At 38.6% G+C, this 14,174-nt stretch overlaps 1 protein-coding gene across 1 annotated transcript in view; it reads right to left on the bottom strand.

Annotated features, from left to right (window-relative positions):
* The window catches only part of nf1b (neurofibromin 1b), an 80,214-nt gene that overhangs the window by 32,359 nt on the left and 33,681 nt on the right, over positions 1 to 14,174 (bottom strand). Inside the window, exons 34-35 of the mRNA XM_022680977.2 lie at positions 11,678 to 11,824; positions 11,319 to 11,429 (exon numbers count right to left, since the gene is read on the bottom strand). Coding sequence (XP_022536698.2) covers positions 11,319 to 11,429; positions 11,678 to 11,824 — 258 coding nt within the window. The remainder of the gene's footprint in view (positions 1 to 11,318; positions 11,430 to 11,677; positions 11,825 to 14,174) is intronic.

Raw genomic sequence — 14,174 nt, 5'->3', positions numbered from 1 at the left:
TTATATTAATGTACTTGTACCAATGTAACATATAGCAAGTTCATATACTTTTAATTATGAAGACTAAATACAGCTCTGGAAAAAAAATAAGAGACCACTTAAAAATTATGAGTTTCTTTAATTTTACCAAACTGAAAACCTCTGGAATATAATTAAGTGGAAAATGGATGATCACAAGCCATCAAACCTAAAGCTGAACTGCTTCAATTTTTGCACAAGGAGTAAAGGCATAAATTTATCCAAAAGCAGTGTGTAAGACTGGTGGAGGAGAACATGATGCCAAGACGCATGAAAACTGTGATTAAAAACCAGGGTTATTCCACCAAATATTGATTTCTGAATTTTCTTAAAACTTTATGAATATGAACTTGTTTTCTTTGCATTATTTAAGGTCTGAAAGCTCTGCATCTCTTTTTTTCATTTTCTGCAAATAAATGCTCTAAATTACAATATTTGTATTTGGAATTTGGAAGAAATGTTGCCTGTAGTTTATAGAAAAAAAAATGTTAATTTTACTCAAACATAAACCTATAAATAGCAGAATCTGATTCAGAGAAACTGATTTAGGAACTGAAGTGGTCTCTTATTTTTTCCAGACCTGTATGTTAGACTTATAAGACTTATAATTTTTTTATTAAATAGACTAAAATAATAGATGTATTGCTCCCAAACATTAAAAAACGAGAAAAAAAGAAAGAATAAAGAAAGGAGTGGAGATACAATACAATTTTATTAGGGTTGAGGGAATCCTAAAGTAGAAACTGTGAAGTCAGCACTTTTCCTGACACTCCATTACCAGCAATGCAAGCGAGGGGCTCTTCTACCCTGCTTTCCTTTCCCTTTCTGCAGCCCCCTCCCTCTGCTTTTCTACTGTCTTACTCACACACACACACACACACACACACACACACACACACCCCTCTGCTTCACTGATCCAGAAGTCCAGAGGCTGCCGGTGCTGCATTGTAGCAGCTCAGAGCTTCACATGCTCCCTCACTGCACCAGTGCACTGGGGAACAGGAGGAACCGTGGAAGTGGATAAAATCTGGACCTAAGGAATTAGACCTGCACTTTTAGAAGCTGCACTTTTAAACGTCCTTATACAAAAAGCAGGAGAGAAGGAGATCAGATATATAGAGGACAGAAGAAATGCGAGGAGAGTGGTGAAGAGGTTAAGGTAAGTGATAAGCGATGCAGCACAGCATGTGTGAATGCAGGGAGGGATACATTAGGTAACCAGAGTGAGCTCTTACTGACGAGACCTGAATGCAGGTACACCTGCAGAATAAAGGTGGCCTGATGAGTGAGAAGGTGAGTGCTTTGGGATGCAGTAGAGCACACCTGAGACAACTGCATGACACGTTCACACAGCGAGTTCAATTAAGAAACGGCTTTACAATGCACAGATCAAGTTTGTAGACGTGAATTACATTGTAGGTCTGCAATTCGATGGCACGAATCGGGCAAAGCCATCATTTCCTTTGTGCAGTCCCTGTAATCACTCATTTAGACAGCTTACTACAGCTGTTCTGCAGAGCGCAGCTCTCTAAATCAATAACCTGCACAACGGAGCAACACTCCAGCCAATTAACAGCTGAAAACACGAGGAGTAGTGAACTTATGTGTTCTTAGCTCATTTTAATCTGATGCCCACCACAAATAAAACCTTACTTCACATTCATTTGACCTCAATTTAACTAAACACAGCAATGCAAGAGATGCCTCAGTATACACACACACCTGCAGTGTTCTGCAGCTATTTAGGTATATGTGTGGGTGGGTGCACTGTGTGTCCACTGCAATACACACAGCTCAAACAATCAAAGGAAATGTTTGGTTTACAACTTACCTCTTACATAATCAATCAGCCAAGATATATCAGTGTTCAATGTTTGCCTATTCACTTCTGCACTGAAAAATAAAGGTCTAACAGTGCTGACAAACACTAAAAGTCAATAGTCACCCAAATCTGTTTTCTCTAAAAACTTCCCCAATAGGTCAGAGAGCATCTTTAACCACATTCACAAGTTTGTCACACCTTAAAAAAGACCTGAACAAAGTTTAACTCTTGCGTGGTGTTCGGGTCTGTGGGACCATTTTTCATTTTTCATCAAATGATATTAAAAAAATATTTTTTTTAACTCAAACTCATTGGCATTGGCTCATTTTTTGTGAAAAACATATATCAAAACACATTTTCGATAAACACACACTGTACACCCCCCCCCCCTCACACACATTTATATTACATAAAGTATGTTTGGCCAAGGGCTAATAAACATTGCTTCATTTGTAAATTTGAAACTAAACAAATTTTCTACTCATATCTTGAGTTTAATTCATTTTCTTTTACATTTTATTAAAAAACTAATAAAAAAAGAGTAGCACTTTTTAAAAGAAATGTAACATAAGAAAGGTAAAGGGCAAATATTAACCATGTAAGCTGTTTATATTGCTTGCAATTTAGGTGAAGCAAGCATGTGTAAAGCATTTTAATGTAAAATTGCTTAACTTTGCTGAATTAAATACAAGTAACAAAGTAAACGAGTAACAAAAATATGAACACCACACACGGGTTAAGAAGGTTGAGAGGAATGGACGACAACTAAATGTGTTCAGCTAACTCGTGTTGACTGTGTGGTCTGATGGTTATTGTGCTTGTTTGGTCAGTGAAGTGGTTAAATGTAGGTGGTGCTTTGTTATTGGAGACATAGAGACGCTTTGGCTTTCACACTACTATATTAATTTGGTCATATGTGTCTCTGACTTCCTCTGCATGTGTTATGAGCGAACAGATGGCGATGGATCCTTGAGAGGCATTGTATGCCATATTCACACCTGTACACACCCAGGATGCTGCATGTAAATGGCAGGTTTGAATGTTGTCTTAGTGTCTTCTGGTGCCTTGAAGCTGCTTAAACTATACAAACTACAAATGAAAAACACAAAGCTTAAACATGTTGGTCGGTGTAGTGCAAACTCATAAGCACTGGGAAGAAAGGGCCAATGCAACCAGACCACCTATCAAGATTAAGGCTTTTTAGTGGTGCTGCCTGCAAATTACACAAGCAGGAAGGTCCCAACAACAACAGTAGTTACAGCTGTACAAAAGATTATTAGAAAAAGTATGCTAGCACATACTTGTCAAAAAAGGGTAGATGTAGATGGTCCTACAAGGTTTGGACATCATGCCGCATGCAAGAGGTTGCCATATGTGCTCGAGTGAGCGATTCAGGAAGACCTTGGGAAGTAGGCCAGGAAAACAGAGATACGCACTCATGAGGCTCACAAAAAGGATCACCTGGAGCAGACCCTCCACATGCAGGACACGAGAAAAGAGAGAGAAAAGAGAGAGCAAAGCCGTTCCAGCTGCCATTTGTCTCCACCCATCCACAGTTCAGTCAGTCAGCGGAATCAAATGCAAGGTGTATTTTATTGGCTATGCTGCGAACCGGAGGCAAGCCGATGCTCCCAGCACGGTAAATGGAGACCAACCAATGTCACCAACATTGTGGGCCCAATAGCTGCTTGGATGTGTTTTTGCTGACCCAACCCCCAGCCTGCCACGCTCTAATTCCCCCTTGTTGATCAGGGACATGTTGCCGACTTTCAACAGACAACAGACCACATTTTGGAAGAAGGACACATATTTGTAACAATCCACTAACTGGAATTCATCCAGAAAACTGCAGGGCAACTCTAACTGGTTCAGTGAGATGAGTGAAAGGAGGCTGATATGAATCAGATCACTACAGGAAGAATAAACCTTCTGAAAAAGAGCAACCTACTGTAGGTCAATAGACAGTAGAAAAGATATTTTTTTCCCTGTTGTGTAGTGCACTGTCGCTCCTTTGCCATGCTAAAAAAAAAAAAATACAAACTATAGAGTGACCAAACATTAAATTGACATTCTAAATGTTGTCAATCAGCTAAGATAAGTTCTTACATTAAGATATGCCATAGTTTGCTTCCTCAAATGAGAAATACAGCTTTCTCAGGTATGTTAGGTGTTTCAGTTCTAAATCATTCACCATATTTCATTCTTTTCTTTCTTTGTACACACAGGTGCGCCCTGAAGATGTACGCATGTGCTCCACTTTCCCACTTCCTGATGCTACTGTTGCTGCTGGGCATCAGTGCAGCCTGTCCCTCAGTGTGTTCCTGCAGCGAAAGCCAGAGGGAGGTGGACTGTTCCTGGAGGGGCCTGAGACACCTACCTTTTGGCCTACAGCCGAACATATTCTCCCTCAACCTGTCACACAATCGTTTGTCTGACCTTGACAATCAAATCAGCCCCTACACCCATCTTCGCACGCTGGACGTGTCTCACAACCGATTGACACGCCTACCCACCTCCTTGCCACGCTCACTGTGGGAGATCCGCGCTTCGGGCAACCGTATCCGCCTCCTGGAGAAGAATGACACGGCCTACCACTGGAACTTGAGGGAGCTGGATCTGTCATCCAACAAGCTGGAGCGGGTAGTGTTAATCAACAACACCATGCCCAATCTGAGGGCACTCAATCTCAGCCACAACCGTTTCTGGACCGTACCCACCAACATGCCCCAAAACCTGGAGATAGTGGATCTTTCCCACAACACTTTAGTGCAGATCCTGCCCGGGTCGCTGGACCGCCTTTCAAAGCTGTCCCACTTCTATCTGCATGCGAATCGCTTCACAATGGTAAATGAGAGCATCTTTGAGAAACTCTATGGTTTGAGGCTGATCACGCTTGGAGATAACCCATGGGCCTGTGAAGACAAAGCCAACATCAGCTACTTGCTGGCTTGGGCCAGGCACACCTCGGCTCGTGTGCTCGGCTGCCCGTGCCACACTTGGCCAATCTGTGGCGAGACTTACCTGGCCAGGACACGCAGTTGGCACTTTGCGTCCTACACTCTTTCCCCGTTCGGCACGGCGCAAGTGCAGGGTGCTTCCACACATTACTGGTCGGAAAAGGTGTCTACTGTTTCGCATCACAGAAGGGAGACTCCCAGTGCCTCCAGCAGGCCAGCTGAGAATAAGGTCTTCAAGCATGGCTTCCCCTTGACCTCCACTTCAGACAGCATCTCCACTCTTGACAAGCACGCGCCTACAGACGGGCCATTTCCCACAGAGGACCTCCTCGCTACAGATGCTTTTTTTAGCACTACTAGGGTCCTCACAACAAGCACACGCAGGACAACCACTCTTCGAACCAGAAGTGTCAAGAGGGCCAACCAAGGACTCAGCAAAAATGCAAGCCCAGAGCGTGGCTGCTGGGATACGTTTGCAGTTTCTCTGCTTGTTTTGATGATTACTCATCAAGTCATTTCCTAAGGCGTGAGGCTGTAGCTTCAATCCTGGACTATTCACAAAAGATCCATCTGAAATAAGCAGCTTCTGAAAACATTCAGATTTCCACAGACACTGCTTTTCAGACGTACATAAAGCACAGTCTTGCACTAAATTTTATGTTCAGACGCAATTTCTCCCTAGCATTTTAGGATAACATTTAATTTGCCTGTAAAACAATTTCATAACTGCTTCACAAACATGCTACAAAATCATCTGTGTACAGTCACTAATCAGCACAAGAACTGTCTTCTCTTGAATCTCTCTCTGTCTTCTCTTGAAATCTCTCTGGTTATAACCACTATCCCTAGTAGTGAGACTGCTTTGGTTGTGTGTATAAAGCAAATTAAACACATTTTGTATATTTGTCATGATTGAAATTTGTGGTATTATTTTGAAAGAATATAACAATGCTTGCAATAATAATACAAAAAAAATCATGGTTAATGATTATACCATGTTTATGCTAGGGTTCGGTCAATTATTTTGCAAAAAATGCAAATCTACCAGCAGAGGGCAAAAGAGATCTATATATGTGGCTGCTACAGGGATGTAGGGTGTCTTGACTACTGTGGAGTATCTACAGGCACTTTTCAGCAAGGAGCTGATGCACCATTCTTAAGCAAAACTTCATATTGTAAATTCTTGAAAAAAGGCAATTATTTATTGCACAACAAGCAACACAGAGGAAAGGATTTTAAACTAAATAGTAGTAAGCTAGTAGTATGCTGGCAATTAACAAATTGAACACATATAATTGTTAAACATTGACTTTCAGCAATGGTTTGAAATCTATTAATCCTGTTTAAGTAGACCAAACACAAAAAATAACAAGACAATGCAAAACTCTGTACCACGCATCAACTAACGGAACAGGCTGAGGATTGAGGACGTTTAGGTGATGTGTGAAATCTGAGGAGTAGGTACGTCCAACTCTTATTGAAGATCATAAAATGTTACCACAGGGAATGGCCTGGGAAGACCCACACCTGCATAAAGTGCAAAGTGTTTGCTTGTGGGTGAGGCTGAATAATGCCAGTGTGAGGTTCCCACAGACGCAGGTAATAGCCGACTTGGTCACATAGCCTTTCTTAAGCCTGCACTGCCCCAAAATGTACCATTAATTCTGAGGACAACTAACTACAACTAACACTGCAAATGATCACAGGGCATGGGTTGCTATTATGCAATATCTCTAGTTTAAGAAAAAATGGAAAATAGTGAGCATGTTTGCTGTAAGATATTATAATTGTTTATTTTATTTATTCATTCATGTACACTTTGTGAAACTTTATATACCTAGATTACAGTACACACACTCTGGGGAAGTTTCCTAGACAGTGATAAAGCCTTGTCTCTTCACAGACCATCCTGTTGCATTGGTATTTTCAACTGAAAGGTAAACACAGCCCAGAACTAGACTTGACAAGCTAAAGATAGTTAAACCAATCAGTACAATGGGTAATTCAATATGCTGCAAACTTCTGTCTAGTAGAACAAATTTGCAACTGCCTTATTTTTTTCTTAAAATCCTCCACTATATTACAGCATTATACTGGAGTTTCAGTAAAGTTTCTCCAGTAGTATTAGCATTAGCTGCTAACTGTGCTAAGCACTAGCTATTTCGCCGTTGGGGGGGGGGGGTGGTTTGTATTATCGGCCTGTAGTCTGCTGCTAACACCAGCTAGCACTGCAAGAGCAGCATTAGCATTAACCACCAACTGCGCTAAGCGCTAGCTCTTTTGCCATTTAGAAGGGAGTATATAGGACAGAGAAATCTGTGTAGATTAACATCCAGATCAGAAAATAGATGTTAATTGAACCTAATTGCACCTTTTTTACACCTTTGCCTTGTAGTGTAAAAAAAAAAAAATCTGGTAAGTATTATAGCAAAGACTGTTCGTGCTAATTCTAATGAATAGCTTACTATAAACCTGTAATCTTGGTAACAGGGCTGTAGTGTGTTGGTTAAAGTGACTTCATTAGTGCAAAACAGGCTCCAGACCACTTGGCAGAAATCTGGGTACTGGCCGTTCCCCAAACTGAAGAACCTGCAGTTTTCAACACAAAGTTCTTTCACGTGGTAACGACTCAAACACGATCTCAGCTCCAGGTCTTCATTCTGGTCTTTTATAGTGTCGGTAAGTCACCCTTCCTAACCCCAGCTGGGAGAACCCCCTGATCTTCAAATGCAAAACACAAACAAAAGACTCTAATCAAATCAAACCCTGCTTTGTTTCACTGAAATCACCAAGAGCCCATTTCCAAACAAAAACAGCAGCGCCGGCCACGTGACGGGGGCGTCAGCCTCGTTATAAAATGCCACTTCAGTCCGGATTTGCTGCAGAACAAACGGAGCGCACATCATCTTGTCTTCGTCCAGTGTTACAGCAAAAGCACAGGTGAGCATCATACAACATCATACAACACCTGTCCATGTTTAAAATAGCTGTGAAGTGTAATTATGCAAAAAATTAGATAACTGATAACTGGGCTGATGCTGCTAAAGGGACTTAATGACAACTAATAATACAGTTTGTATGTGTTGCCTTTAAAAATGTCTTTTAGTTTTACTTTTGACATTGTTTTAACAATTAAAGTCAGCAATGCATGGGGATTGTGTATTGGCACAGACTATGAGATTTGTATCACAATACAGAAGCATTATAAACTGATAATACTAATTTATAATACTGATAGCATTATAAATAAATAAAGGAAGTGTAAGTAAAAGAAAAGTTTGTTTTATCCAATCAGAACAGTGGGACCTGAAGACTGACTGAACTGAACACATGGAAAGTAAACCTAAAAAGAAAGTTCTTTAAGGGTTTGCAATAGCCCTAAAAAAATGAGGTTTCCAACCCTAGCCTACACATTTAGAAAGGTTTGCAGATCACAAAAAACGATTTAACTGGTGTTATGAATCAAATAATCTTGTTTTCTGCAACGAAAATTCAATATAATCGACAATGTTAATTTTATTATTAATAGAATGACAGAAAGCCAATGCATGTGAAATTATGTGGACATAATTCTTTTTGAGATTCTAAATAATGGGCATCATGAAAAAAACATGAAAAAACAGGGTAAAGTCATGGTGTGCTTATATCCCTAAGGACTTCTATTTGCACATAAATTTGCATATAGGTACTTAGCTTTAAAAGTGTGTTACGGTTCAGTAAATACAAACAAAGTGCTTTTAACCAAGTTATGTGATAACTTATCAAAACAATAAAAGGTTGCTGTGGACTATTTTTAGGAAGGTATTTCCAAAAATGTGGACAGACATTTGGAGATGACAATACGAATTTTATGAGTGACATTATCAGACGGTAATGCACTTTAACCGAAACTCTCCATGTATTACTCTGCCACATACAGGTAACCTAGCAACGATGCAGCGCTTACAAGCCAAATAGCGCAGCTACAAACAGAGCAGCAATTAAACTATTTTAACTCGTGGAGTGTTTATAACCAAACAGATCGTATTTTCTCATCGTCTTTAACTCAAAATCTTTTAATAAACAGTGATGATGGATCTGTGGTATAATCGCAAAAATACACTCGAGGTTCGTGCTATAACGTGTAATATTGGCACTGCTCTGATGATCATCGGCCTTGGGCCTACAACTGCAGCACAGCAGTGCCAATATTACACGTTATAGCACTCCCTCTTGTGTATTATTGCTTAAATGTTGCTGCAAGCAAGTCCAGTCACCAAAAATGAACTAATCGTATTTTTGTAATTGTATTTCACACAGGTCTGAAGGAATAAGATGATGTCCCTCAGCGCAGGCCGATATGTAATTCTTCTGACCGTGTTGTGCAGTTGTCTGACTGTTCAAACTCAAAATGAAAACGACAAGACTACTACTAATCCACCTCCTGGGAATTTCACTGCAGGCAACGACAGCAACTCAAGTTCCCCTTTCAACAACGCTTCCTTCAGCAGTGATCACAACCTGACCACCACCACCACCACCACCACCAAGCCTGGAGACAACGGGAATACCAAATCCACTACCAGCACAGTGACCTCACCTGCCTCCAACACCGCAACACCGAGCTCCACTACAACCAAGCTGGGCAGCCCCGGACCGAGCGCCGCCATGCCCAGCTCTCCAGCCGGAGAGCCCGGTTTAAACCCAGTCAGTCCAGACTTTACGACCACCGTGCCCAGCGAAATCAAGCCCCCCTCCAGCACCTCCTCCCCTGCCTATTCCAACACAAACATCCTGCTCCTGTCTCTACTGCTCTTTTCACAGATCATACTGAAGTGACCTGTAGAACATTTCATTCCACATCAGCTCCACACACAGCAGAAACACACAGAGCACAAATCAAGGTTTTAAAAACATTTGATGGGCTGATAAAATAACAAAAAAAAAAAAAAAAAAACAGGAAGTTAAAAGATCAGTCGATGACATTCTTTTATATTGTTGTATTGAATGTTAATAGATAAATATGACTTCCTCTTTTTAGAATGATAATGGATTTAGGATGCCACAATATTCAATAAAAACACCAACATGATATTTACCTTGTTCTATGAGATGTGTATTATATGTATGTATAGATATATAGCAATAAATATCAAAAACTCTCACCAGAAGTCTTTAGAAAAACTGTGTGTTGGCCGGTTATGATAAATCTTCTTGTTTAGTGTTTTGTTTGTTTGACAATTAGTTTAGTATTAGTAAATAATTAAAATAAATAATATTAGTAATTTAAGATTCTATGCCAGAAACATAATGATATTGATATACACACTCCATTACAATTACAAGAGCAATTAACTTACAATTTGCTTTAATAGCATTTTTTAAACATTTATAACATATAATTAATAATACTGTGTAAAATAAAAGAATTTATGTAAGATAATCAATGTGATTTTATTTATTAGACAAATTGTATATAGGGATTTTGATTTTGTTTGAATTATGTTTAAGTATCAGTAGAATTTCTTAGAAATCACAACACTAATGTACAATATGATATTAAAAGTCTATTCTGTAAGAAGATTAAACATGTGTGCTAAATGAAGAGAATGAATTACAGCACGACATTGGGACAAAATGCAAAATTAATGCATAAAAACGGTAAACCATTCAAATTACCAGACGATCGTGTACATACGTATATTTATTTTAAATAAAAATAAAAAATAAAAATAGAACAAAGATAGAAGATAGAAGATAGAACTGCTATACAAAATACTGACATGTCAAGGAAAATAAAGCAGGTTGTAAGAAGCCATTTTTGCTTAGTTTTAACTTATGTGACAATACATCTCCTGCAATGTGATTATTGTGAATGCACACACTGCAATGACAATGCTGAAATTATATATTGTGCAGTCTTAAATAAATTTACTGTATTAACCTCCTGTTTTTGTCTTCAATACTTTTAATTAATCCTTATTTTCATTTTGTATTTCTTACTTATCTCCACAGCAGAATGTAAACATGTAATAAAGCACTGTAACTGTCAGATGATTATTACAAGTGTAAGACTCTTTGTGTGTTTTAGTGTAAAGTAGTTGGGTATTGTGTAAGGCATTCACTTTAGCTAAATTTCAAAATACAAACTAAAACTTAAGGTACTTAAGTGGATCCCTGGTGGATCAGTGGCAAACAGACCAACAGAAAAAAATAAATGTAGCTCAAAGTTAACTGTATAGATTAGATTATATTAAAACATTATATAAAAAACTGAGGATTTGATTTGTTTTCTTTTTCTGAAAATAGAGGAACAAAAGAAAAAGAAAATAATCAAGTAGAATTAAGTGATTAAACTTTTGCAATGTATTTTTATGTTATGTAACCAGATCCCCATCACTTGATACTTGTGCAAATAAACACCTGACTTGAGCTGCAGTCAATATACAGCAATCCACTTACCATCCAAAAGATAGATAGATAAATACTTTATTGATCCCGAAGGAAATTTAGCAAGTGTTAGTACACACTATAACACTTACCTGCGAGTGACATAGTAGAAGACGGGGTTCCCGTTCTTGGAGGTTCCTGCCTGGTAGAAGATGTTCAGGGTTTTCAGTGCTTTAAACTCCTCTTTCTCGTGAACCTGGTGCCTGAACAGAATGATAGGTGTTAGTGCACCGATCTGATAATCACAGTCCAAAACCAAGCTACATCCTGAATTATTAACACAAGATTACCTTTTTTCTAATATTTTCTAATATCTTTTTTAAATATTTTGAATAATATCGGACTTAGGTGAACCCATTTTTGGAAAAATCGCAGAATTAAAAGCTTTAATAGCTTTTTTTTAGATTTAAGACGAATGAAAGCAGCATCAGATTTTAATAGAATTTAATACCTGGTCATGAACTCCTCAAACTTGGAACTGGTGAGATTTAGGCTGGACCAGTGTGCATCAGCCACAGGTTTGTGCTCAGGGGGTCCCAGATAAGCCAGGAGAGTAGCCATCTTGTCAAAAGGTCGCCGGCCCACTGCTTTATGGTCCCTAAAGAAGGTAGCATTCAGAAACACAGGTTCAGAACAACAATAATAACAATAATACCAGTAAACTAACACTACAACACTTCTATAATTCATTATCGAGTGCTAAGACCTTTAAAACAGGGTAGATTTACATGAAAATACTCACTTCGCACACACACACACATATGTGTATGTGTGTGTATATATATATGTATATACATATATATATACACACACATACACATATGTGTGTGTGTGTGTATATATATATGTATATACATATATATATATATATATATATATATATATATATATATATATATATATATATATACATATATATATACACACACACACACATATGTGTATGTGTGTGTATATATATATGTATATACATATATATATATATATATATATATATGTATATATATATATGTATATATATATATATATGTATATATATATATATATATATATATATATATTAGGGCTGTGACGATAATTTTATTACCGCAATACCGCGGTTATGGGACGTCACCGCGGTGATGAGCTCATTACCGTCATTACCGCATTTTTTTATGGCTGTCAAATCTGATTGACTGCGTTTTGAGCGGTAGTAAAATGCTCCATATAAGCACAACTGTGGTGAATTCAGTATTAATATGTCAAGTGTAAGTCCTACACTATAGGGCTGTGCAATATATCAAATATATTTTGATCGCGATAGATATTGGTGTCAAACGATCTCAAAATTCATAATATCGAATATAAATTTTTTTGTCATTTATCTGTGCTGCCGCTGCACTGGCGCGGCAGCGAATGGGTTAAGCAAAACGCGGTGCGTGGTACTCATTGAGGTCCTGCTCACTTCGTCTCCATTGAGGCTGCTGAAGAGAGTGAAGATTAGCAGCACTAATATTGGCTCGGAAATGGAAGCTACAGGGCAGGCTCAGTAAGTTGAGAAAAAAGGAAGAAAAAGACTCAGAACAGAAGAGAATCATCTGCAAGATTTGCCGGAAAGTGGTGTCTGCACCTCTCGCCAACACATCAAACTAATTCACCCACCTCAAGGTAAACCATAGAGCCATGTAAGGTGTTCCGTGGTTACATTTTGAGAAAGTAAAATATATTAATTCATTGTCTGGCTGTTGGCTGTTCTGCGTGAGCACCGCGGAGAACGCGCGGCATTGCGCCTCAGTCTTGGTAAAAATAGTAAGGTTGGTTGAAGTGTAGTTCAAACAGCAAAGCAATGATATAAAACTATAACCACCATCTTTACTGAAATGTTGTTATCTGACCAAGTCTGAGGTAAAATGCGCTGCGCCTTGTCTCTTTCACAGCACGCGGAACTGAGTTCAGAACCGCTACAAATATAACCATATGAAACTCAGTTCAGATAAATAAACTTCAGATGAGTAAGGACACGTAAAGTGAAACAAAAATTGTCAAACATAAAGGACAGGTTTCTATTATTTTAAAATGGAACTAATGTCTTTTTTTTGGTCGGTTGTCTCTTGCGAGCCGATTTCTTAACGTCACGACATTTTAATCAACATATTATATGACGCGGGTCCCGTCAGGATATCTTGCGGCACAGACAGAACTGAATTGTTATTGGCGGGAACAGGAGTTTAATCAATCCAGAGGATGTGGGAGCACATTAATAAATAGTTAAGAAAATTGTAATAATCACGCAGTGATTCTCATGCACGCAACAAAAAAAACCCTAAGCACAAAAAAGGAGCGGAGAATGGACCGACACGCGCACACACACACCGATTTTTTTTTTGTAATGTGGTAAGAAACGTGACCGCGCGCGGTTTTAATAAATATTTTTTTTAATTTTAAGCACTAAATGTAATTTATTAAATTTATTTAGGACCGCGGGGCAGGTGCGGCAAAACTGTGTATGTGGCGGGCTGATGCGGGATTAAAAGAAGGATTTTTTTTGCGGAACGGTAACGGGACAAAAAAGAAATGATGTCTGAATTAATTTCCTCCAATCGAATATAATTTAACATGGTTTAAGAATATAAAATAATTTATAAACAAACGAAATATTTAATATTGAGCTAATAGCCCAAGTGCAAAAATACAAAATCTGTAATACTCTGCACTGCACAATTCAAACGAAATAGCCGTAACGCAGCTGCGCTCCTGCCCTGCGATGCAGCCGAAGCCTGGGCAGCAGCAGAAATTCTGGGGTGAAAACTACATAACTACACAACATAAGGATACATAATGCACTCCAAATATTCAGGAGGGAAGTGAAATAAATGATACTGTACAGATATAATCTGTATCTAGTAGATATTTAATGAGAAATAAGAAGTGTGAATAAAAAAAAAACAGACGCCTATCACAGACTTCTT

This window comes from Astyanax mexicanus, chromosome 20 (assembly GCF_023375975.1).
Source record: "Astyanax mexicanus isolate ESR-SI-001 chromosome 20, AstMex3_surface, whole genome shotgun sequence".
Classification (NCBI taxonomy): Eukaryota; Metazoa; Chordata; class Actinopteri; order Characiformes; family Acestrorhamphidae; genus Astyanax; species Astyanax mexicanus.
This window is presented reverse-complemented; position numbering and strand designations above follow the sequence as displayed.